Source organism: Vitis riparia, chromosome 12, assembly GCF_004353265.1.
Source record: "Vitis riparia cultivar Riparia Gloire de Montpellier isolate 1030 chromosome 12, EGFV_Vit.rip_1.0, whole genome shotgun sequence".
Classification (NCBI taxonomy): Eukaryota; Viridiplantae; Streptophyta; class Magnoliopsida; order Vitales; family Vitaceae; genus Vitis; species Vitis riparia.
Window position 1 is genome coordinate 8,877,691 of NC_048442.1, and position 22,546 is coordinate 8,900,236.

The following is a 22,546-nucleotide window of genomic DNA, read 5'->3' on the forward strand; positions in this document are numbered from 1 at the left end:
CAAGCCCCAACAACATGCTCCAAATTAAGAGATCTTACAGAGCCCTTAGCCCTGACAAATGGATGAAAATCACAGCTCTTACAGACTTTTGACTCCAAAGAAGGAACTACAAAATACATGCTCTAAATCAGAAGATCTTACAAAGCCATTATGCTGGCAGATATTGCGTGTGCCTGACTAGCAGCATCCTCTATTGCTCAAGCATGCTAGAGCTTTGGTAGAGAATGTTTGCTTTAGCTAGGATTCATTTGGTTGCCTTTAAGGAAATATCTAAGCTTATGATCGCATCATTTGACCACTTTGATAGGCAGGCAAAAAGTAAAGTTCTGTGGAGTTGTGATAATTTACTCAGAGTCTGGGTAATCTAGATAAAATGTAATACTCCAATTTTTTTAGGACATGTATAATACTGTTGAACTCAAGAGTGGTTAGTTTGGGAAGTCAAAAGGTGTGATCCTATTTTTAGACAATGGATCCTTCCTCCTAATGGAAGTTTAAAGCTGTACTTTGATGGCTGGTCAGTTGGTACCCTAAGATAGATGGGTATTGGAGAATTATTTGAGATCACAGGGAGAACACTGGTGGGCCTTTTCTAGATTAGATAGGACAAGGACACAAATGTAAGCCAAGATCCTAACCTTACTTGAGCACATTAGAAAGGCCCTTTCTCTGGGAATTGGGAACCTGTAGGTGGAAGGAGACTCGGGAATAGTCATTGCACAGGCCACCAGGGGGAATAGAAGTAACTAGTGTTGTAAACATCAGATGAAATGGTCCGATCACATTTTCTTTTTTTCCTAAAGTGCAGTCAGAAAGTCTATTCAAAAGCAGTAGGGTTTCTTCAAGCCAAAATTATGTAGCATTCGCAATTCTGCGAACATGATGCAGGAGTTGAACTTGTGGTCAAACATAAAGAAACTCTCACCCAATCCTTGAATGCTAAAGAATATGAAGAGAGTAAGCTACACCAATTATGCGGTTTGAGAGGAAAACATTTTTGAGAGAAATTCCTTTTCATTCCTTCCCAAACCACAATATTCACTTTGGGATGAAAACTTTGATTTTGAACCATTTTTCTAAAACCTTTATTAGTCATAGACTTTTCTAGACATAATACTGGTGCTTCTGACAAGCAGAACTAATGAGGGACTGCAGTTCATGGATTTAAATTTTGAAGAACAGTAGTTTCAAGAAATCATATTTTGAAGAACAGTAGTTGGATCAAGGAGTCAGAAATCTGCTAGAAGGTGGTCTGGGGAGATTTTTATTTCTCATGATTCTTAGCTTGAAGATGAGATTCAAGAAAATAAAGCAGAAGATGTATTGAACAGAGGTTCAATTGGGTATCCTGAATTTCAATGTTTCTATGTTAATTACTGCCTCCTTATTTTCCTTACTTTCATGATCATTATAATTGTTTGATTGGGTTGATTAAATTATAGATATGAGATTTGGTACATTCTTAGATTAAATTTACACCTTAAAACTAATAATTGAATATATCCAGGGAACATTCAAATTATATAGGAACAAATGGAAAAGATAAAAAATAAAAAATAAAAAATAAAAAAATCATAAATTTAGAAACCAATGATCCCCCATTGGGGCCTTTCTATGGAAAACAAGTTAAAAGGGAGTTGAGATTAAAGAACTACTGTGTTTTGGAAAAGAAAAAACTGGAGCTTGTTTTTTTTGTTACATAAAGACAGATGAAATTCAAGAAATGTGAATCAAGCAACATCAAATGATTGAAATCACAGACCTTCCCAAAATCTGATGTTGAAATAACAGATACGACTCGCTTGTTCTCTGTGAATACATTGCAATACTTGCTATTCACAGCAATGGGATTAACCTAGCAGAAAGAATTAAAGTAAAAGATCATGGGAGGTTCTGAAGAAACAAAAAAACAGTTTGCAAAACAAACATGAATTTCAACAGATAATAATTGCACATACTGTATATAAGCATCCGGGTATGTCAACAAAACGCTCAATGGTTCCAGAAACTGGAAAATGAAAGCGATGGTAATCCTGCAACAATTTGGAATTCAATAATTGAACCATATAATATGAAAAGTCTTTATCCTACAAAGCAATAAAGACAAGTTGTACTAAATACCTGTGGTGCTAAACGGAATATCACCAAGGATCCATTAATAAAAGAACTAGAGCATATTTCTTTTCCCAAAAGACCTTGAATCGAAAACTTCCGACCCTATGGAGAAACAAATAATGATCCTAGAAAATAAGAGATCACCCAACATATAAAATTTAAAATAAAACAGTGAGAAGGAAAAAAAATAAAAAAACAAAATAAAAACACACAGGAGGATTCAGACTTGAAGGATTCCACCAATTTTTTCAACATGATTCTGTAGGAAGTAGTAAAGCAGTGGATAATGTTTTTTCATCTCACTCGTGAGTTCCTTTTCCTGATTAATAATAGATGGTGCCAGCCAGCAATTGAGGGACCATTGCAGTCTACAAAAAGGTTTTCAAAATAGCAGTTTAAGTAATTGGCCATCTTGACCAATATTTTCTAGCTTTTTACCTTGGCCTTCTGGGACCAATATTCATTGATTTACTCCAATACAGAGACAAAGGCCCATGCCAAAACTCCAATTTTCTATGATCACATCTCCAAATAAAAAATAAATATTGAGCATGTCTTTTAGCAAAAAGAGTTATTTAGATAAGTATTCCCTATTATAAATAAATAAATAAGTAGATGAAAATTATCAACTGGCAAAGATGAAACCCAACTTGCATAAAATCTGTTACATAAAATCTGTAACATAAATATTATGGAATAAGGAAACCCAACCAGGATCCTTTAAAGGTCTCAAACTTATATAGTTATTAATATATAAAATTCTTCCACTTTTCCGGCTGGATTCCCTATTCTTGATACTGCTACTCCGTTTTCATTTGTGTTCAATAAAGCAGTGAGCATGCAAAAAGGCGTCTGGTTCTTTAAGTCTTGGAAAGAATTTTCAGATTATAATCATGATTGCCTGATGGGGGAAAGCCTTTTAAAGTTTATTCAAGGAGGAAAGGGAAGACCTAAGTAAACTTTAAGTAGGATTAATATTAATTAGAATTGAATTAGGATTGGTATTTGTTGGAGTCTAATTAGGATTAGCTAGTTGAGTTATAATATAATTAGAATTTGAGTCATGATAGGTTATTAGAGTCCTAGTAGACTTTAAATGTTATAATTAGAATTAGAATCATAATAGGTTATTAGAGTCATAGTAGACTTTGGATTTCTTAAAGAAACCTATAAATAGACTAATCAATGTACAATCAAAGGGATGATTGATATTAATAATATTATGTTTTTTTCATTGCAAGGTTGCAACTCTCAATGGTGAGACTCCATTGATCTTCTTCTAGGTGAGACTCCTAGAAGGTCTTAGTGAGACTCTAAGGTTTTCGATCTTTTCTTCGTTGTTTTTTCTTTCTCTCTATTTCTTATCTTATATTTTTCTCTACCATAAAATTCATTCCTTGTTCCTCTTCTTACACCCTAAAAATAACACCCTAGCCCACCTAACCTTGAGTGTAGGCAACCATCATAGGGTTGTCCCACACCAATTTTGGTATCAGAGCAAAAATTCTTGGCATGAAGGCATATGTAATTGAGGAGTGTTAGCGACCATCCTAGGGTTGTCCTACATCATTACCATTTGCCAATGACTGAAAGAAATAAGAAACAAGTGAAACAAGAAGAGATGCTCTCATCATCAAACCATCTATGTGACATCACATGCACTCTCCTACTTCCAAACTTTTTATTTTTGTTCAGCGTAACCTTTAAGTTAAATGGAGAAACAGTAAAAGGGCCACATCTTCTCTACCATGTGTCCTAACACTCACACAAGCTCCTACTTCTATTTCAGTCTTTTTCTTTTTCTTTAATAAGGAAAAAAAAAAGGAGAAACAAGAAGAGAGGGTGTAGGGAATCTATCAAAAAAAGAAGAGAGTGTGTAGGGTGTTCATGATAGCAGATTTCAAATGGGTCTCTCATGTCAGATATCCTCAACCATCTTGGCTGCTTTTATTTTTGTTTCATGTCACCTTTTGGACAGCCAGTAAAAGGTCACCTCTTCTCTGCCATGTGTGCTGATCCTTGAAAGGATGATAAAAGGGTAAAGAAGAATAGACTAAAATGTTGAAGAACATCAGGTCCTTAAATTTAGGAAATTATGGTATAGCTATGATAAGTCAAACTTTCTATATATTGGGAGCGTTCCTAATTTATAGGGATGGTTAGAGTTAGTTTCCAATGATAGAATCAGTTTCCAATTAAATTTTGAACTTCATAAATAGGATTATGTAACCACATAAATATGCACTATATGTTTTCTTCTTGAATTAGTAAGACAGTTTTAGAATTTCTCACATCATGGTATCAAAGCAGTTTTCTCTCTGGGATCCATTGTCATTGATAACCTGTCTAAATTCATTCTTTGGCTTTAATCACCATAAATGTACTCTATTGTCTTTTGCTTTTTCGGCACTCTTATTTTTTCAGAATTTAATCAAAATCTGTTTCTGGATTTTTCAATATGGGATATGTCAGACATCATACCAGCCCCATCAACCAATCTTACATAGTCACCCATGGAAGCATCCCAAAACCATACGACTAGAGAATTTCATAATATTTAGATTGTATACCGCTTAACAAGAAGGAATTATCTACAGTGGTCACAACTAGTGAGGATGTTTTTAAAGGGCAAGGGACAACTGAGTCATCTCACTGGAACAGGCCCAAAACCTGAAGATCTGCAATTTACTATTTGGGACAAAGAAGATTCTAGGATTATGTCATAGTAATGGAATTCAATGTTACCTGAAATCAACAGAACATGCAATTTGGGAAACTGTTTGGGAAAGGTACTAAAAAATACAGGATGCTGCCTGAATTTGTGAATTGAATATTAAAGTCTACACTACAAAACAGGGTACCTGATCGATTATTGAGTATTACAATGTAATGAAGAGTCTATGGCAAGAGGCAGACCATACTCAAACATTCAAATGAAGTGTTTTCTATCATCCATGCTGAAGAAAGCTGAAAGGTGGTGATGCTTGATCCACCACCAGTGGATGGATCAACCATGATTGTAAAGAAACCAAGAGGAGGAGCCAAACCAAATGGCACGAATCATAATGTTAACATGGCGCAAGAAAGACAGGAGTCGATGAAGAACTTAACAAAGAAGAAACTACGGTGCTCGTACAGCAAGAAAGCATGTCACACCAAAGAAAAATGTGGGAAACTTCATGGGAAACCACAAGGTCTCAATCAGAGCGATGGTATGAGGAGCTCATACTTCTTACATCATAACTATTTTTTACTCTTCAACAGAAAGTACTTCTTTCTGACCATTAGTTTCATTTTACCTTATCAACATTGCAAAAGCTGAGACCAAAACAACCTCTAAAAGATGTGTAGCTCTTACATCACAAATATTCAAAGTGACAGATAATACCTTAATCCAAAATCTTAGAGAATCTTCAACAGATTTAAATGCCGTTAGACGACTATCTGCAGCACATACAGCAACATCATCACGTTCCATGCAGGCAATTGGTCTAGCACCAGGTTTCAACTCTCTTATAAAAAATTCATTGAATGTCTGCATATGAAGTTAAAATTCAACTTATTCAGAAATTCAACGATAGTAACTGTTCCATTTCAAGAAATGATACCGAGATCCAACAATGGTAATAACAAAAACCTCACCATCAACTAAGAAGGTTAAAAACCAACAAAACCATAGGGGAAGTGATATTGCTCCATCTCTGTGCAAAAATTTATTTTTGTCTTTCAATTCCAAGCTAAGCAATGAAAATTTATATGTTCCGTCTTGGAAGGGGGAATGTCCTTGTTAATGAGGGTATTATTGAGTATGAAAGTTATTACAAGGGTACAGTATACATAGTTTATTACTGTAGTGTATTATTTTACTAATCAATAAAAACAAGAAGAGCAAACACATTCTCTTCTCCAATTCTTGTTCTCTAACAAGGTACACGTAAAATTTAACACAAACACTATAAATCCTTCAGTAAACATATCGATTAGAAAATTATTAGCATGAAGTTGAAATGAAGGCAGTCTAATGTGCTATAGCAAAATCGAGATAACATAGTCAATAATCATTAAACAAGCACAGAAATGAGAATTTGTGAGTGCATCAGGGGGGAAAAAGTATTACCAATCTGTTTCAAAGTACCACCCTACCTTAAAATGTTCCAAAGGGTACTTGACTTCATCCAACTTGATTTGATCCTACAAACCATGCTGAATTAAATTAGAACTGAGAACCATGTTCTTCAATACATGTGATGTCAGCATTTAAAAGTTCGAAGGAATGAAGTTTAATATGCATATCTATAACTAGGCCACCATGAATAATGAACCACATATAGGTATAGACATCTACCAGAGAAAAGGAGGGCAAACATTCTCAGACAACAAACAGGAAGCATGCCATATATATGCAGCACAGCTTCTACTTTAACAAATATTATTTATAAGAGAGAGAGTACTTCGCACATATTCTATTGATCAATATTTTCGCAAATTGTGTTTATTGAAAGATCAAATAGAAGAAAAGGGTCATCAAAAATGGATTTGGTTAATAATTATATAGCTGATATGAATTTATGTGCTTTTATAGAGAACTAGGTCTTACAACATAAATGACGTGGGCATTTAATACAACAGGATGCAATCAAAATATATGTTTTTGTGAGGATTCAATCAAGTTCGCATGCGAAAGACAATCAGAGCTAAATCTTAATGCATTTGCATCCTACCTAAGCATGAAGAGCCTACCACTTGCTACAATAACTAATGGACAGCAGTGTAAGTGAAGTGCTTTCCAGATGGCATGACAAATCTATCAAGTGGAAAGAAAGGAAGCAATGAAGAACAGCTAACACACAATTGGCCTGCTATCTTGGGCAGAAGCATGACACGAGAAAATTTTGAGGGGACTGAATCTGCAGAAAGAAAGCTTAAATAAATTGCACTAGGAGCTTTGTACAGTTGAACAAAGGAGGTTCTAGAGGATAATATACAACCTTTTATACTTGGAATACAGGCTGCTGAGTGTGTATGCATGGTTTATTTTGGCCCTTTGTTTGCCTTTCCTGATTTTCTGTTAGCATAATGCATGTACTCCCTGTGTGCTACAGTTCTCCTTTTGACACCTCTATTATATTATTTTTTTTTTTTTGACAGAAAAAAATATGTGCATATAAAAAAGTCAATGACAAATTGTGGATAATGGTTCTTTTTCCCAGTTAGTTACATGAATACATTTTCTATGGAATTTAGTTTCATAAGGAATGCAATTCCAGTTTTTTGAAAATTTTTATTATCAATAAATCAAATTAACAGGATGATTAATCTAGGTGAATGCCATGATGCATGTGACCCATAGTTTGTGATATTAGATACACTGTACCTTCCCATGTACAGTGTTCAGAATGAGCCATCTATAATTAGTGAAATTGGGTGTGCTGTGCACAACAAAGAGATATAATACTTCGCTGAGCAGTATTGCTGTGTGTAATTTTGACATGCAGTCAGGGAATAAGAAAGTCCCATTACAGAAAAGTTCAGAAAAAGTGTGTTAACCTGTAATGTGATTGGTGTTATCAAAAGCAATCGCCTAGATCACCTAGGGCGTCAAGCTAGGCGAGGCAAATAAAAGTCGCCTCTTGAAGACCCAGGCAAAGTGGCTTCAAAGAGGCAACGCCTAGGCAATCACCTTAGGATAAGGCGCAAGGCATAGAGGTGGTCGCCATTAACCATGAGTTAAGATTAAACATAATTAAATTATATTTTCATTCAATCTAACATTGGATTAAACAAAGTATAAGATGAAATATTGTATTATTAATTATAGAGATAATGAGATGAAGGGCTATCAATCTAATCTTGATGGAAGTGATGATAATTTTAATTTCAATGATAACTATGATGATGTCGCTCAAAGCTTCTTTAGGATGTTCATTCTCTTATTTTGGCTTTTATTCTAAATTTTAGATATTTGAAAAATTAGAATATGATTTTAGACGGAATGAATATCAATTAACAATATGATGTTTCTTATGATGTGGGTATAATATTTAACACTTTTGTGAAAAGAAAGAAAAGGGAGAATCCCTAATTTTTGTTATTAAAAAATTGTTAATAATACACATTGGACTTGGGTATATATATACATGTTAGTGGGACCCACAATACAATAAGGAAAGAAAAGGAAAAGTAAATAACTGAAATAACTACACTATCTAACACTCCCCCTCAAGCTGGAGCATATATGTTATATGCACCAAGCTTGTTACAAATGTATTTAATTCTAGGACCTCTGAGAGATTTAGTAAAAATATCTGCTAGTTGATCATTTGAATTGACAAAACTAGTCGCCACACATCCTGATGCGATCTTCTCTCTAATGAAGTGACAGTCAACTTCAATGTGTTTGGTCATTTCATGGAAGACTGGATTGGATGCAATATGCAAAGCGGCTTGGTTGTCACAGATGAGCTTCATCTGTTCATCATTTCCAAATCTCAACTCCCGAAGAAGATGTTTCAACCATATGAGTTCACATGTTGCCAGAGCCATAACTCGATACTCGGCTTCGGCACTAGATCTGGCCACTACATCTTGTTTCTTACTCTTCCAAGATATTAGGTTACCTCCAATAAAAACACAATACCCGGAAATGGAACGTCTATCTGTGGGTGAGCCAGCCCAATCTGCATTTGTGCAATAACTTGGGTATGACCTCTGTTCTCGTACAACACACCTTGGCCTAGTGTGCTTTTGATATATCGAAGAATGCGGATTACAGCATCCCAATGGCTATCACATGGTGACTGTAGGAATTGACTAACAACACTTACAAGAAAAGAAATGTCTGGACGAGTAATGGTGAAGTAGTTCAGTTTACCTACAAGTCGCCGATATCTCCCAAGATCTCCTAAAGGCTCCCCCTGTCCTGGTATAAGTTTGACATTTGGATCCATAGGAGTGTCTACCGGTTTACAGTCTAACATACCGGTTTCTTCCAAGATGTCTAAAGCATACTTCCTTTGGGAAAGAACCACATCGGAACTGGATTGAGTTATCTCAATCCCTAAGAAATACTTGAGTTTCCCCAAGTCTTTAGTCTGAAAGTGGGTGAAAAGGTGTTGCTTTAGTTTTTGAATACCATTCTGATCACTGCATGTAATGACGATGTCGTCCACATAAACTACCAGATAAATACACTGTCCCGAAGAGTTATGATGATAGAAAACGGAATGGTCTGCTGTACTGCGAAACATGCCAAACTCTTGAACAACAGAACTAAAACGGCTAAACCATACTCGAAGAGATTGTTTCAAGCCATATAGAGAACGGCGTAACCTGCACACTAAACCAGACTCCCCCTGAGCAACAAAACCGGGTGGTTGCTTCATATAAACTTCCTCAGCAAGATTCCTATGAAGGAAAACATTTTTAATATCTAACTGATAAAGAGGCCAGGAACGCATAGCAGCCATGGATAGCAATAGACGAACAGAAGCTATCTTGGCAACAGGAGAGAAAGTGTCACCATAATCAGAACCATAAACCTAAGTATAGCCTTTAGCAACTAAGCGGGCCTTAAGGCAATCAACCTGACCATCAGGGCCAACCTTAACTGTGTAGACCCAACGACAATCAACTGTAGATTTACCAGAGGGTAAAACAACAAGATCCCAAGTGCCATTGGAGTGTAAAGCAGCCATTTCATCTACCATTGCCTGTCGCTAGCTTGGATGAGAAAGAGCCTCAGGGGTGCTCTTGGGAAGAGAAACAGAAGATATAGCAGAAACAAATGCAGAATAGGGTGAAGATAATCGATGGTAACTCAAAAAATTGTAAATGGGATGAGGATTACGAGTAGATCGATTACCTTTCTGAAGAGCAACGAGTAAGTCAGCAGAAGGAGGCAAAGTCGGGGCAGGAGAAGCCAAAGGGATAGGAAGTGAGTTAGCAGGTACCTCGGCCAAAGAAGGAGGAACAGTGACACGATGATGACGATGATAAACCTGAAGTGGGCGAGAAGGCACTGCATTAGGTGGGGAGATAATGGGAAAGGGTAAGACTTCAAAAACAGGAAGAGACTCAGAGGTGGAGAAGAATGGTGAGTCCTCAAAGAAGGTGACATCAGCAAAGAGAAAGTAGCGATGAGTCTCAGAGGAATAACAACGATAACCCTTTTGAAGTCTGGAGTATCCCAAGAAGATGCATTTTGTGGCTTTGGCAGAAAGTTTGTCCTGTCCAGGAATGAGAATATGAACAAAGCAAGTACAACCAAAAACACAAGGAGAAAGGAAATAAAGTGGTTGGCTAGGGAAAAGAAGGGAATGAGGAATCTGATCGTGTAACACAGATGAGGGCATACGATTAATCAAATAACATGCTGTCAGAACAGCGTCCCTCCAAAAACGAAAAGGAACATTACTATGGAGAAGGAGAGTACGAGTTGTCTCAACAAGATGTCGATTCTTACGTTCAGCTACCCCATTTTGTTGAGTATGAGCATAAGAAGACTGATGAAGGATCCCATGTTGGGACATAAATGAAGTAAATGGTGCAGAAAAATATTCCCTGGCATTGTCATTGCGTAACACACGAATAGAAATATTGAACTGGATTTGGATTTCGGCATAAAATTTCTGGAAAATAGAGAATAACTCAGCTCAATTTTTCATTAAAAATAACCAAGTACATCGAGAATAGTCATTAATGAAAGTGACAAAATACTGAAATCCTAAAGTAGAAGCGGTCCAACAAGGACCCCAAACATCAATGTGGACAAGTTCAAAAGGAGACTTTGCCCGATTATTCAAACGCTTTGGGAACGAGACACGAGCATGTTTCCCAAGCTGATAGGACTCACACGCAAGCGACAACAAAGATGAAAAACGAGGGACCATTTTCTAGAACTTGGATAGACTAGGGTGGCCCAGGTGACTGTGGATGAGGAGGGGAGCATCAGTGGAAATGCAAACTGCAGGAATTGAAGGCGAGGTGAGGTGATAGAGGCCTTGAGACTCACATCCTATGCCAATCGTCTTCCCCGTACTCCGGTCCTGCAAGTCACAAATTTATCAGAAAAAGTAATAGAGCAGTTAAGAGTACAAGTGATTTTGCTGATGGAGATAAGATTAAAGGAACACTCGGGAGTATAAAGGACAGAAGTGAAAGGTGGAGAAGGGAGAGGATGTGTCAAACCAATGCCTTTAGCCACAGTTTGAGCACCATTAGCTAAGGTAACAATAAGTAAGGCAGAGGTAGTAGTAATAGAAGAGAAAAGATCCTTATTACCAGATATGTGATCAAAAGCGCCAAAATCTAGAATCCAAGGTCCAAGAGAAGATGTGTGGGTAAGACAAGCAGAAGCATTACCAGTCTGGGCAACAGAAGCTGACTTGGTGGCCTGATAGCGGAGATAGTCATCATATTCACTGTCAGTGAGGGAAATACCCTGAGATGTGGAGGAACTCGAAGGTTGAGGCGGCTGAGGATCAAATGACTGGGCCACGTGGGCAGTACGGGGAGGCCGCCCATGTAACTGATAACACCGATCACGAGTGTGGCCAAGCTTATTGCAATAGGTGCAATAAGGACGTTGGCCTCTACCTCGGTTACCACTACGTCCTCCTTGAGAGTTAGTTTGAAAAACTAACACAGAAGAATCTGAAGTGTTATCAGATGGCAAAGTCTGAGTGGAGGAGATACGGAGGAGGCGAACAAACACATCATCCAAGGATGGAACGAAGGAAAGATACATGAGAAAGAAAGAAAAAGGATGGAACGAAGGAACTGCCAAGAATCTGATCGCGAACGGTCTCAAGATTTGGACGGAGGCCAATAAGCGTAAGAACCATGAAGAACTTGTCAATCTGTGTTCGTTGATCCCCAACATCAATAGTAAGAGGCATCACGGTCAAGAATTCCTCCTTAAGAGAGGCAATCTGTCCAATATAAGTAGATAAATGTCTGACATTGACAATAAAAGAGGCCACCTTATAAAGACGTTGGATATCATTCGTGTATAGCCCTTTCGCCTGATTCCAAAATTTAAAGCATGTTTTGTAGGCCCGAAGGTGAAGCAGAATCTTAGGATCAACTGATTGCTATAACACACTACATAACTGTGCATCTATCTTCCTCCATTGTACTCTGTCAACCTCAGGGATATCCGCCTCCTGCGTAACAAGGTGATCCTCATAACCTTGACCCATAAACCAAAGCTCCAAAGAGGCAGACCAGGACAAATAATTTTCACTGCCAACCAATTTTTCCGAAGTAATCATAGGAGATCCAGATATATCAGGGGAAAAAATGGAACTTTTAGTAGTCATATCTACTTATCTGGAAAACGAAATATATTTGGATCGAAGAGAGCCTTAACACGGCTTCAGATCGCGGCTGAAAGAAGAAAAACTGAGGATCCGCGGCTGTGAGAGACCAAATAGTAAAGAAAAACAAATGTGGCACTACTAGAAGGGTAGAAGAACACTTCCTAAGACACGTGTAAGGCTTAGGGTGGAGAGGAAGTCACCGGAAGTCGCCAGAAAGGCTGTTTAGAGGGCCGGTGGAGACAAAAAACCCCAAAAAATGCACTTGCAGGGCTCGGATGGCACAAGCACAGATGGAGAATGGCTAGACGGTGTCAGGCGAGGTTGGTGGTGGAAGCGCATTGCCGGAAAGTGCTCCATGCGCCGATGAGTGAGGTTCAAGCAGTCGGAGAAGAAACACGCGTGGCCGGCGCGTGACTAAGAATCTCCCTCCAGTGCTTTGACAAAACTTGAAGATCTCCTCCTTATGCACCTGATGGCATGGTCGGTGTCGGAAAAGGACTTCGCCGGAAAAAGTCACCGAAAAGTGGCGGTGAGGGTTTTCTGATGGAGGTGAGGGTTTTCTAAAGGCAATACGGTTGACTTCCTCTCCACCCCGAGCATGGGAAAGGTGACCGGAATGAAACACAGTCACCGAAAGGTTTCCCAGAATTGATTCACGGATAAACCGGAAATAATTAGGTTTTTTTTCTCCCTAAGCTCTAATACCATGTGAAAAGAGAGAAAATGGAGAATCCCTAATTTTTGTTATCAAAAACTATTAATAATACACATTGGACTTGAGTATATATATACATGTTAGTGGGACCCACAATACAATAAGGAAAGAAAAGAAAAAGTAAATAACTAAAATAACTACACTATCTAACAACTTTGAATAATTATTATTATTTTGTTAATTTTATAAGATATCATGAGGGATGAAATTAATAGTGTTGACTGTTGAAGACAACACTTACATTGGTTAAGTATCGAATAGGTAAATATAAATTTTTTATCGCCTTATTATAATCAAGCTATCACTTTGTTTTTCACCTTTTGCCTTAGTCTTATTGCCTTGACATTGCCTTTTGCTTTTGACAACACTGAATGTGATGCCAAGATGAATTATAATTATTATTTTATTATAGACAATATCATATAAACTATTGTTTATACACCATGCATACAAGACTTATATTGCATGATACTACTGATGTATGGAATCATAAGTAAGTATTTCTATTATAATGCTGGTAAATTATTATTATTATTTTAATTTTTTGCTTGTGTGCTCACCCCTAATTTATTATTGAGCAATAAGTTGGAAAATAAAGACGTCCATGAACAGCTAGAAGCAATTTTTCTTTTTTTTGTCTTAATCTTTTTGAGTAATTATGTTGTAAGGATCCAGTTGTGCAAAAGAATTATTTCAAACTCAGTTATCAACCACTTCCTAAGTAATTGAAAATGAAGTTAGAAATCATGGTAACAAGATTATAGTTCATTCATTAAGAGAGATTGTCATGCCTCAAAGAACTTAAGGAACTTGGGTATATCTTTAGCAGATTCAACTGAATTCATTTGCTTTCCCTGCTTTTCAGAAATTCTTTGCAAAAGTTCTTTTGCACCTGCATCCAAATGGAGAAAGAATTTAAGTTGTGCAAGAAATTAAATGGTAAAGGAGAAAAAATAAAAGAAGGAAAAAATTGCAAGTCATTGATTACAACAACATTATGTTGATTTCAGAGATAGTGCTTATGGAAAAGTACAATGTACAAGTTTAATTCCTAATCATTGTTAAATATTGATTATTCATTTCATATATTTTGTTTCCAAATATATATTTAAAATGCATTCAAGGAAATCTATTTACAGTCAGAAGAAAAAAAAACAGCAAAAAATGTGCAAAAGCAGTAAAGCCTCTACTAGAACAATGAATAGTTCCATTATGGTATATAATAGTGTGAATAACAATTTTAAAACTTCAGTCAGAGTACATGTTATTGATAACAAAATGTCACTAAAAGGTTAGAATGAAATGTATCTCTTTAAACAAAATGGCATAAGATCACTAGAAAGGCGGTTGAAACCAATAAGGAAGGTATGACTAAGATAAAAAAACATGATTGCTTTACATGGCATGACCGTAAACACAAACCAATGTATCTCTTACTAATTTTTTATCCATAAGACATCAAACCTGTCATTCTGAGCATAATTTTTTTAGACAAAGATGATTAAATTAGTCATCCTTTAAATGTATCTGCCTATTACAGAGAAGTTCTGATCCTTGCAGCCTCTAATTGCATTCCAAAGGATTATGATCCAAGAGAAAAACAAGTAGTTATAATTAACATAAATTTTTGAAACAACTAGTCAATAAATTAGAGTTACAGGGAACACCCCAAGGCAACAAGATGTTAATATGAGAATATGAGAGGCTCAACAATATTTTGGTCCAGGGACCTTTGGCTATTGTCTTTCTTAAGTGACCTAGGGACTGAGAGGGCATTTTCATGCTTGGAGTCGCAAAATTGTTGAGCTCTTCAGAAGTTTATATTGTTTCTTTAGTTGAAATCCTCAGTTGGTTAACCAGTTAGTGAATCACCCCTTCATTCTAGAGCATTCACAATGTGGGTTCTTTTGTTTGGTTCTGCTGTTAGGTCTTTTGGGGATGTATAAATGTTTTATTTTTTCTTTTCTTGTTCAGACAGCTCTCTTGAAGGATACTCACTGTTGCATGTAATCACTCTCACTTTTTTAATAAATGATTTTCTTGTTTCCTTTATACACAGATGGACAGATAGAAAGATAGGTATATACACACACACATGTTAGCATGCCATGGATATGTGTTAGACATGTCCTTTGTCAAGGATGTATTCAAGAAAAAATGCTCTTATCATCACATTAAAATAAAAACAAAAAAAAAAAAGATGTAGTCGAGAGACTTGTCTAGCAAAAACAGAAAGATTCCTGTGGCTGGAAAGCATTGCTGCAAGTACATTGTGGTGAAGATTTTTAATGTTGTCATGGCATACGGTACATCCAACCTAACAAGATTGCTATTAAGGGAATATGCATCATCAACCATAATTTTTCTACAATGAAATTCCTGCTTCCTTCTTAAAATTTTTTTATAATGCAATAGTAAAGATTCACTAATCCTGCTAGGCCGGCAAATATTTCCTCCACAATGGCAAATTGAACCCACTAGCTTAGAGAAAGCTATCAACACCTATGCCTCTATAGTTTGGGAGAACTTCCCCAATTCCCGTCTGCCCTAGGTTACCTAGAAAACAACAATCAACAATAAGTTTGATTCAACCAAGGAAGGGAACTACCCCCAATTCGTTTTGGCAATGTGATAGAAACAAACATCTCTTTGTTCCCACAAAATCAAACTAATAGGATGCAAGAGAATTCTTTAGTTACAGAAGCTCAAATACAGGAGAGGTAGTAAACATTGTTGACAATTACAATCAAATTAACCATTATAAAAATTTGAAGCTACCTATCTATTAAGTTCAACTACTTGTTCAATGTTGATAGGTGACTATATCATTAAAACTTGGAAAAGAAAAAAAAATTACTCATACCTGCATCCATTAGGCCAAGCCCTAATTTTGATTGGTAGATGGCTCTCATTGATAGGACAATTTTTCCATCAATTAATTCTTCAACAACCCTCTTTGTCCTTCGGTCAAAAACCTAAAGCAGCAAAATATTAATTAGACGATAAAAGTGAATGAGATCTTAGTTTTTCAGGAAAAAAAAAAATGCGTGCAATTCAATGGAATCAACAATTCTTATAGCACAAATAAAGAAAAATGCATGAATAATCATAGACACAAATTAATGAAGATGAATCTCTAAGATCTACTAAAAGAAGAAATAAATATACTCAAAAAAGAGAAGGAAAGAAATAAATAAAATTTAAGTAGGATTAGTATTAGTTGAAATTAAATTAGGATTAATATTTGTTGGAGTTAAATTAGGATTAGCTAATTAGGTTATAGGAGGATTAGAATTAAAGTTGTCATAGGTTATTAGAATCCTAGTAGAATTTGGATTTTATAGAGAAATTTATAAATAAGACTAATGACGCAGATCAAAGTATTGGTGATAAAATACTATTAATTTTTTTTTTCCCAATTGTTTTAATTCTCAATAGTGAGACTCCATTGATTTTTTTCTAGGTGAGATTCCTAAAAGGCCTTAGTAAAACTCTAAGGTTTCTAGCTCTTCTCCTTCTTACCTTCTTTCTCTATATTTTATTTTTTATTCTTTTGCTGCCATACTTTATCCTTGTTTCTCTCCTTAAATCTCAAAGATAAAAACCCTATCCCACCTATTTGATTGTAAGCAACCATCCTAGGGTTGTCCTACATCACAAATGACATACTCTTTTTTTTTGGATAGATAGGTAAAGATTGTATTGAATGTGTTAGAAATCTGAATTTTCCTATTTGAGGTCTCTTGTATATATTTATGTAATATATAGCTATAAATTAGATTAGGAAAGTGTGTATAGTTGTAAATCAGATTAGGAAGAATAATCTCCGATTTATAAGAATTGTCCTAATTTATAGGGTTAGTTTATTTTTTTCCTTAAATTTCTTTGTAAATATAGGATCTAAATTAGGATTATAGCAGTTGATTGAATAAGAATTTTTTACCACTTTCTCCCACATGGTATCAAAGCCACTTTGACATTCTTCATCAACCTTCATTGCTGATTTTAGTTCAAGTTTTTCAGACTTCATTACTGAAGATTTCAAGCCTAATTCTTTCAACCTTCATTGTTGTGTGTTTTGTTTATTTCTTTTTTCATCTTTCATCCGTGCTACTTGCAATTTCTAGGATTTCACCATGTCTGATATGTCTAAGACTTCTGCCACACCCATAGTCATCTTTGGTGAAACTTTGCCTCATCAAACCATTGGAGAGTTACAAAACATCAATTCAGGTAAAACTTTATCTAATACTTGCATGTTTTTTACAACAAAGGAAATTTGGGAATCCTACTGGCAGACCAACTCCAAAGTCCGAGATGCTGCACAAATCTATGAGATTAAAACGAAGATCTCATCTACCAAACAAGGTAATCACTCAGTCATTGAATATGCTCAAATTTTACAAAACTTATGGCAAGAGTTAGACCATTATCACTGTATTGAGATAAAATGTAGTAATGATGCAACCCTTCTTACATTTTATGGAAAAAGAGAGGATTTGCACCTTTCTTGCTGGATTGAATATTGAGTTTGATCCTATTTGAGTGCAAGTGTTAAGAAAGGAAGAAGTTCCTTCACTTAATAAAACAATTGCCATAATTCGTGGAGAAGAAGGACGAAGAGGGGTTATGATGGAACCTTAATCGACAAATGGTTCAACCTTGGTTACAAAAGATATAAAAAATTATTAGGGAGAAGTTGTCTTAACTGCTACACATTTGATTGATAAACTACCTACTTGAGTGCTTGATTATAACAACCCCATACAACTATTTTCAAAATATTTTCCTAACTTCAAAACAACAAATCACTTGGTTCGTAGGTCTTTGGGTGTGTATCCTTTGTTCATATTCATTCAAATAACCATGGGAAACTTGATCCAAGGGCTCTCAAGTGCGTTTTTATGGGATATTCTTCTACACAGAAAGGGTACAAGAGTTATCATCTTCCAATAAAACAGTTCTTTGTCCCTGTAGATGTAACACTCATTGAAACTGAAAATTACTTTCCTAATCCTTATCTTCAAGAGGAGACATCACTCATGGAGGATCAAAATAGAGATTTGTTTTTGTTTGATCTTTCATCCTTCCCATCCCCACAAAATCAAAATCCTTTGTCTTCTCCATCGCCATCCATTTCCATTCCTTTACCAAATGAGTTAGACCCAAGTACTCTTAGTCCGACAGCAAAGGATAAACATATTCAAAGTGCTACTCACCCATTGGAGGTATATTCAAGGAAAAAGGAACCCCTTGTTCAACAAATGCAGGTTCATAATTCAGAACCAATCTCTAGAGTTGATAATATTGAGATAACTCCCAATTCAGAAGATTATTAAAGAAATGTGTCTATTGTTGATGATTATGATCTTCCTATAGAAATTAGAAAGGGTGTTAAGACGTGTACTCAACAACCTACATATCCATTGTTTCACTTTGTGTCCTATGAGAAGTTGTCCAATGGCCATAAAAAAATTTTTATTCACCTCAACACTATTACTATCCCAAAAACTATCTTTGAAGCATTGAGAATTAAAGAGTGGAAAGACGCTTTAAGATTGAGATGGATACACTTGAGAAAAAAAAAAACATGGGACTTGGTAAAACTACCTCCATAAAAGAAGTTAATGGGATGTAAATGGGTCTTCAATGTGAAACATAAAGCAAACGGATCACTTGAATGTTATAAGGCAAGATTAGTGGCTAAGGAGTATACTCAAACTTATGGGTTAGATTATCTTGAAGTATTTGCTTCTGTAGCAAAATTGAATACTGTAAGAATCCTATTATCTTTAGCAATCAATCATGGATGTTGACATAAAGAATGTCTTTTTACATGGTGGTCTTGATGAAGAAATCTATATGGAGGTTCCTCCAAGATTTGACTCAAAGAAGAATAAGGTGTGCAGGTTGAAAAAGACACTTTATGGCTTAAAATAGTCTCCCAAAGCTTGGTTTGGTAGGTTTGCTAGAGTAATGAAAGCTTTGGGTTACAAACAAAGTTAGGGTGATCACACATTGTTTGTTAAACATTTTGCTTTAAGGGGAGTTACAACTTTATTAGTTTATGTGGATAATATAGTGGTAACAGGAGATGACTTGCAAGGAATAGAGGCATTGAAAAGGTGTTTATTGCAAGAATTTGAGATTAAAGAACTTGGCAGGTTAAAATACTTCCTTGGCATTGAAGTGGCTCACTCTCGACATGGGATCTTTATATCCCAACAGAAGTATGTGCTAGATTTATTAACTGAAATAGGGAAACTGGGGTGTAAACCAATGGAGATACCTATTGAACAAAATCACAAGCTTTGTGAGGCCCAAGAAGATTTGAAAGTAGTAGAGAATCCTATTAGAAATTAGTTGGTAAACTAATCTATCTTTCTCATACCAGGCCAAATAGAGCCTATGTTGTAGGAGTGGTGAGCCAATTTATGCACAACCCAAAAGTACATATTCAAGCAGCACACCGAATTCTACAATACTTAAAAGGTACTTTAGGAAATGAAGTGTCGTTTAAAAGAGGCAATGAATTGACATTGGAAGCATGCATGGATGTAGATTATGTTGGATCAATTGATGACAGAAGATCGACTTCCAGCTATTGTACATTCCTTGGAGGTAACCTTGTAACATGAAAAAGCAAGAAGTAAAACATAGTTGCAAGGTCAAGTGCAGAAGCTGAGTTTAGAGCTATGGCATTAGAAGTTTATGAGCTTCTATGGATGAAAATAATTTTGGAAGATTTGAAGATTGCATGGAAAGGACCTATGAAGCTATATTGTGATAACAAGTCAACAATTGATATTGCACATAATGTTGTGCAACATAACTGCACCAAGCATGTGAAAGTCGACAAATATTTTATAAAAAAGAAATTAGATAGTTGATTAATTTGTACTCCATTTGTGTCAACTGAGGATCAATTTGCAAATGTGCAAACTAAAGGATTGAGCAGTACTGCATTTCAATCTATTATTGGCAAGGTAGGAATGGATAATTAGGGAGTGTTGAAGAATATTATAACTAGTAGAAGACATACAACAATAATATACAGCTATGTAAGTTGTATAGCTGTATATATATATATATATCTAGGTGTATATTTATGTATATAATTTCTAATTTATAGGGATTTTTCCTAATTTATAGGGATTCTTCCTTATGCTTTCTTTTTCTTCCTTTTTCTTTCCTTTTCGTTGTTGTATATATATTTCATTGGTTGTATACTTCCAACATATGAAAAGAAATACAATTTTTCTCCACATGTAATACTCTTTACCTGAGATTGATCTAGAGTTTGTTTTTGGAAGAATTTGTCATGAGGTAATTTTCCAACCAAAACATCTTCTATCTGAACTTATCTAAGCTTGTTATATACCAAAGTTGCCTGTATTTCCAATTTGGTGAACCTTTCTAATGAAGTCCTCTCTTCAATTTGTGACTTCTTCAAAACTTTCCGAATTGTTAGACCTTAAACCTTACATCCCTTATGTTCCTTGCATAAGTTTGAAACCTGACTCCTTGTTGAATGAGAGACGTTTTAGATCGAAGTTGGTACTCCTCCAAATCTTTTTCTAATCAGGCTCTTGCCAATGATATCTACCTCTGAACCCTTAAGATGAACCAAAAACACTTTGTCATGTGTCAACTCATTCCTGTCCTCGCATATGTTAATAGGGAATATATCTGTCCTCTTATTTGGTTTGGAAATGACCAAGATGAAGCTCTTTGACAACCATCATTTCCAGCTACAATGTTTTGTATAACCTTCAAAAGCACCAATCTAAATTTTCCCGAAGATCACTTGCTTCTCTCCTTGAAAAGCTAATAGAAAATATTCTTCCATTCCCCATTTCTTTCCAATGACAATAATTTCTCAACCATATTTTCAGATTTTTATAAACACTTTCTCATCACCTTCCTAGTGTGTTGCAAGGCTTACCCCATTACTAACACCTCTCGAACAGTTCCCTTTCCAGATATCCAAATGAAGGAATTGCAGTGCATCCTCTGTCCACCACAGTCAGCAAGTTGGTTTTATGCTTTCAAGAAATTTCCTGCTCAAAGCTTTATGATCTAACTGATAGCTCTCTTCTCTTATAATCCATCTAATCAAAATCATTACATTGTCAACTGATTAGCATAAAATTGTTTACTAATTAGCATAGTAAATCATACAAACTAATAAAATTTCATGCATAAGAGCACCCCATTTATTACGCTTTATCAATAAAAAGTGTCTTGACCATAAGAGCACCCCATTTATTATGCATAAGGAAACTAAATGAGGCACTTTCAAAGGGTTAATAACATCAAAAGCAAGATAACTAAATAACCCCTTAATTCCTCTTCAAAAACCAAGAGAGCGCAAGAAAATGTTATTTGCTAGGCTGCCCGCTAGGTTACCCACTGAGTTGCCTGCTAAGCTAGCCTAGCAAACACTGAATTGGCTAGGCTAAGAACCTAGCAACCAGGACGACCCATTTTTGCAATTTTAAGCTTCTTCCATATTTTTTTTTTCATTCTTTTAAGCCCAAAAAGCCTTGCAACCTTCCCAAACCCCTTTTTCTTCATTTCTCACTCTCACTCTCCCTCTCTTCCCTTAGCAAAGAATTGCACTTCCAATCACCAAATTTTTTTTTTTTTTTTTTTGATTGGAAACGACACAAAGATATATTGATAGAAAAAAGAAGTACAAGAAGAAGGATGAGAAATCCTCCCACCAAAGACAACAAAATTACAGGAAAATACACATAAAACAAACGAACTCCCTCTAAGGACCAATCCTTATGGAGTACACACCGCTATCCAATCCAGATAAATCACATTAAGGGGAGTCCCCTTAAATGCCTTGGAACAGAAAGCCCAAAGGGAAGCAAGGAATAGAGTCCCAAAGGAACTCTGAATTCCTTGCTTTATCCTCGAAAATCCTTGCGTTTCTTTCCAATCACCAAATATTGCTCACTTGTTCCCATTCTCACCTTTCACCTCTCATTTCTCTTCAAACAAAGCTCACTAGGACCATTGCAAAAACCTCACTAGGTGAACCAAAGCTGCCACACAAGCTCCGGCTGCCATGGCATGCATAACACCTAACAAGCATGGAAAGTCACCTCATTCTCCAACTGTTCAAAGTCAAGGGGCATTCCAATTGCCCTCCTAGTTCAAAGTCTTTCCACTTTAGCCTTTTCTTCTATAAATAGCAAGCATGACGGGAGCAACATGCATAGATAGGGAGTAGAGAAGAGAAAGCAAGGAAGCTTAGTTAGGATTTTCTCATGAGCAATAAGGCACGATAATCTCATGGACTAAGATGACCACTTAGTTCTTCTATGAAAAAAAAATTGAACTGTCTATTTTAAGTTTCTTTTTCCTATTCAATGCAAAGTCCTAT

General features: G+C 36.0%; 1 protein-coding gene across 2 annotated transcripts in view; it reads right to left on the reverse strand.

The window, feature by feature from the left end:
- The window catches only part of LOC117926327 (phosphatidylserine decarboxylase proenzyme 2-like), a 75,172-nt gene that overhangs the window by 2,283 nt on the left and 50,343 nt on the right, over positions 1 to 22,546 (reverse strand). For both annotated transcript variants that reach the window (XM_034845420.1, XM_034845419.1), the window contains exons 12-18: positions 16,013 to 16,124; positions 13,941 to 14,041; positions 6,259 to 6,306; positions 5,504 to 5,650; positions 2,122 to 2,217; positions 1,959 to 2,033; positions 1,763 to 1,855 (exon numbers count right to left, since the gene is read on the reverse strand). In XM_034845420.1, the coding sequence (XP_034701311.1) occupies positions 1,763 to 1,855; positions 1,959 to 2,033; positions 2,122 to 2,217; positions 5,504 to 5,650; positions 6,259 to 6,306; positions 13,941 to 14,041; positions 16,013 to 16,124 (672 nt within the window). The remainder of the gene's footprint in view (positions 1 to 1,762; positions 1,856 to 1,958; positions 2,034 to 2,121; positions 2,218 to 5,503; positions 5,651 to 6,258; positions 6,307 to 13,940; positions 14,042 to 16,012; positions 16,125 to 22,546) is intronic.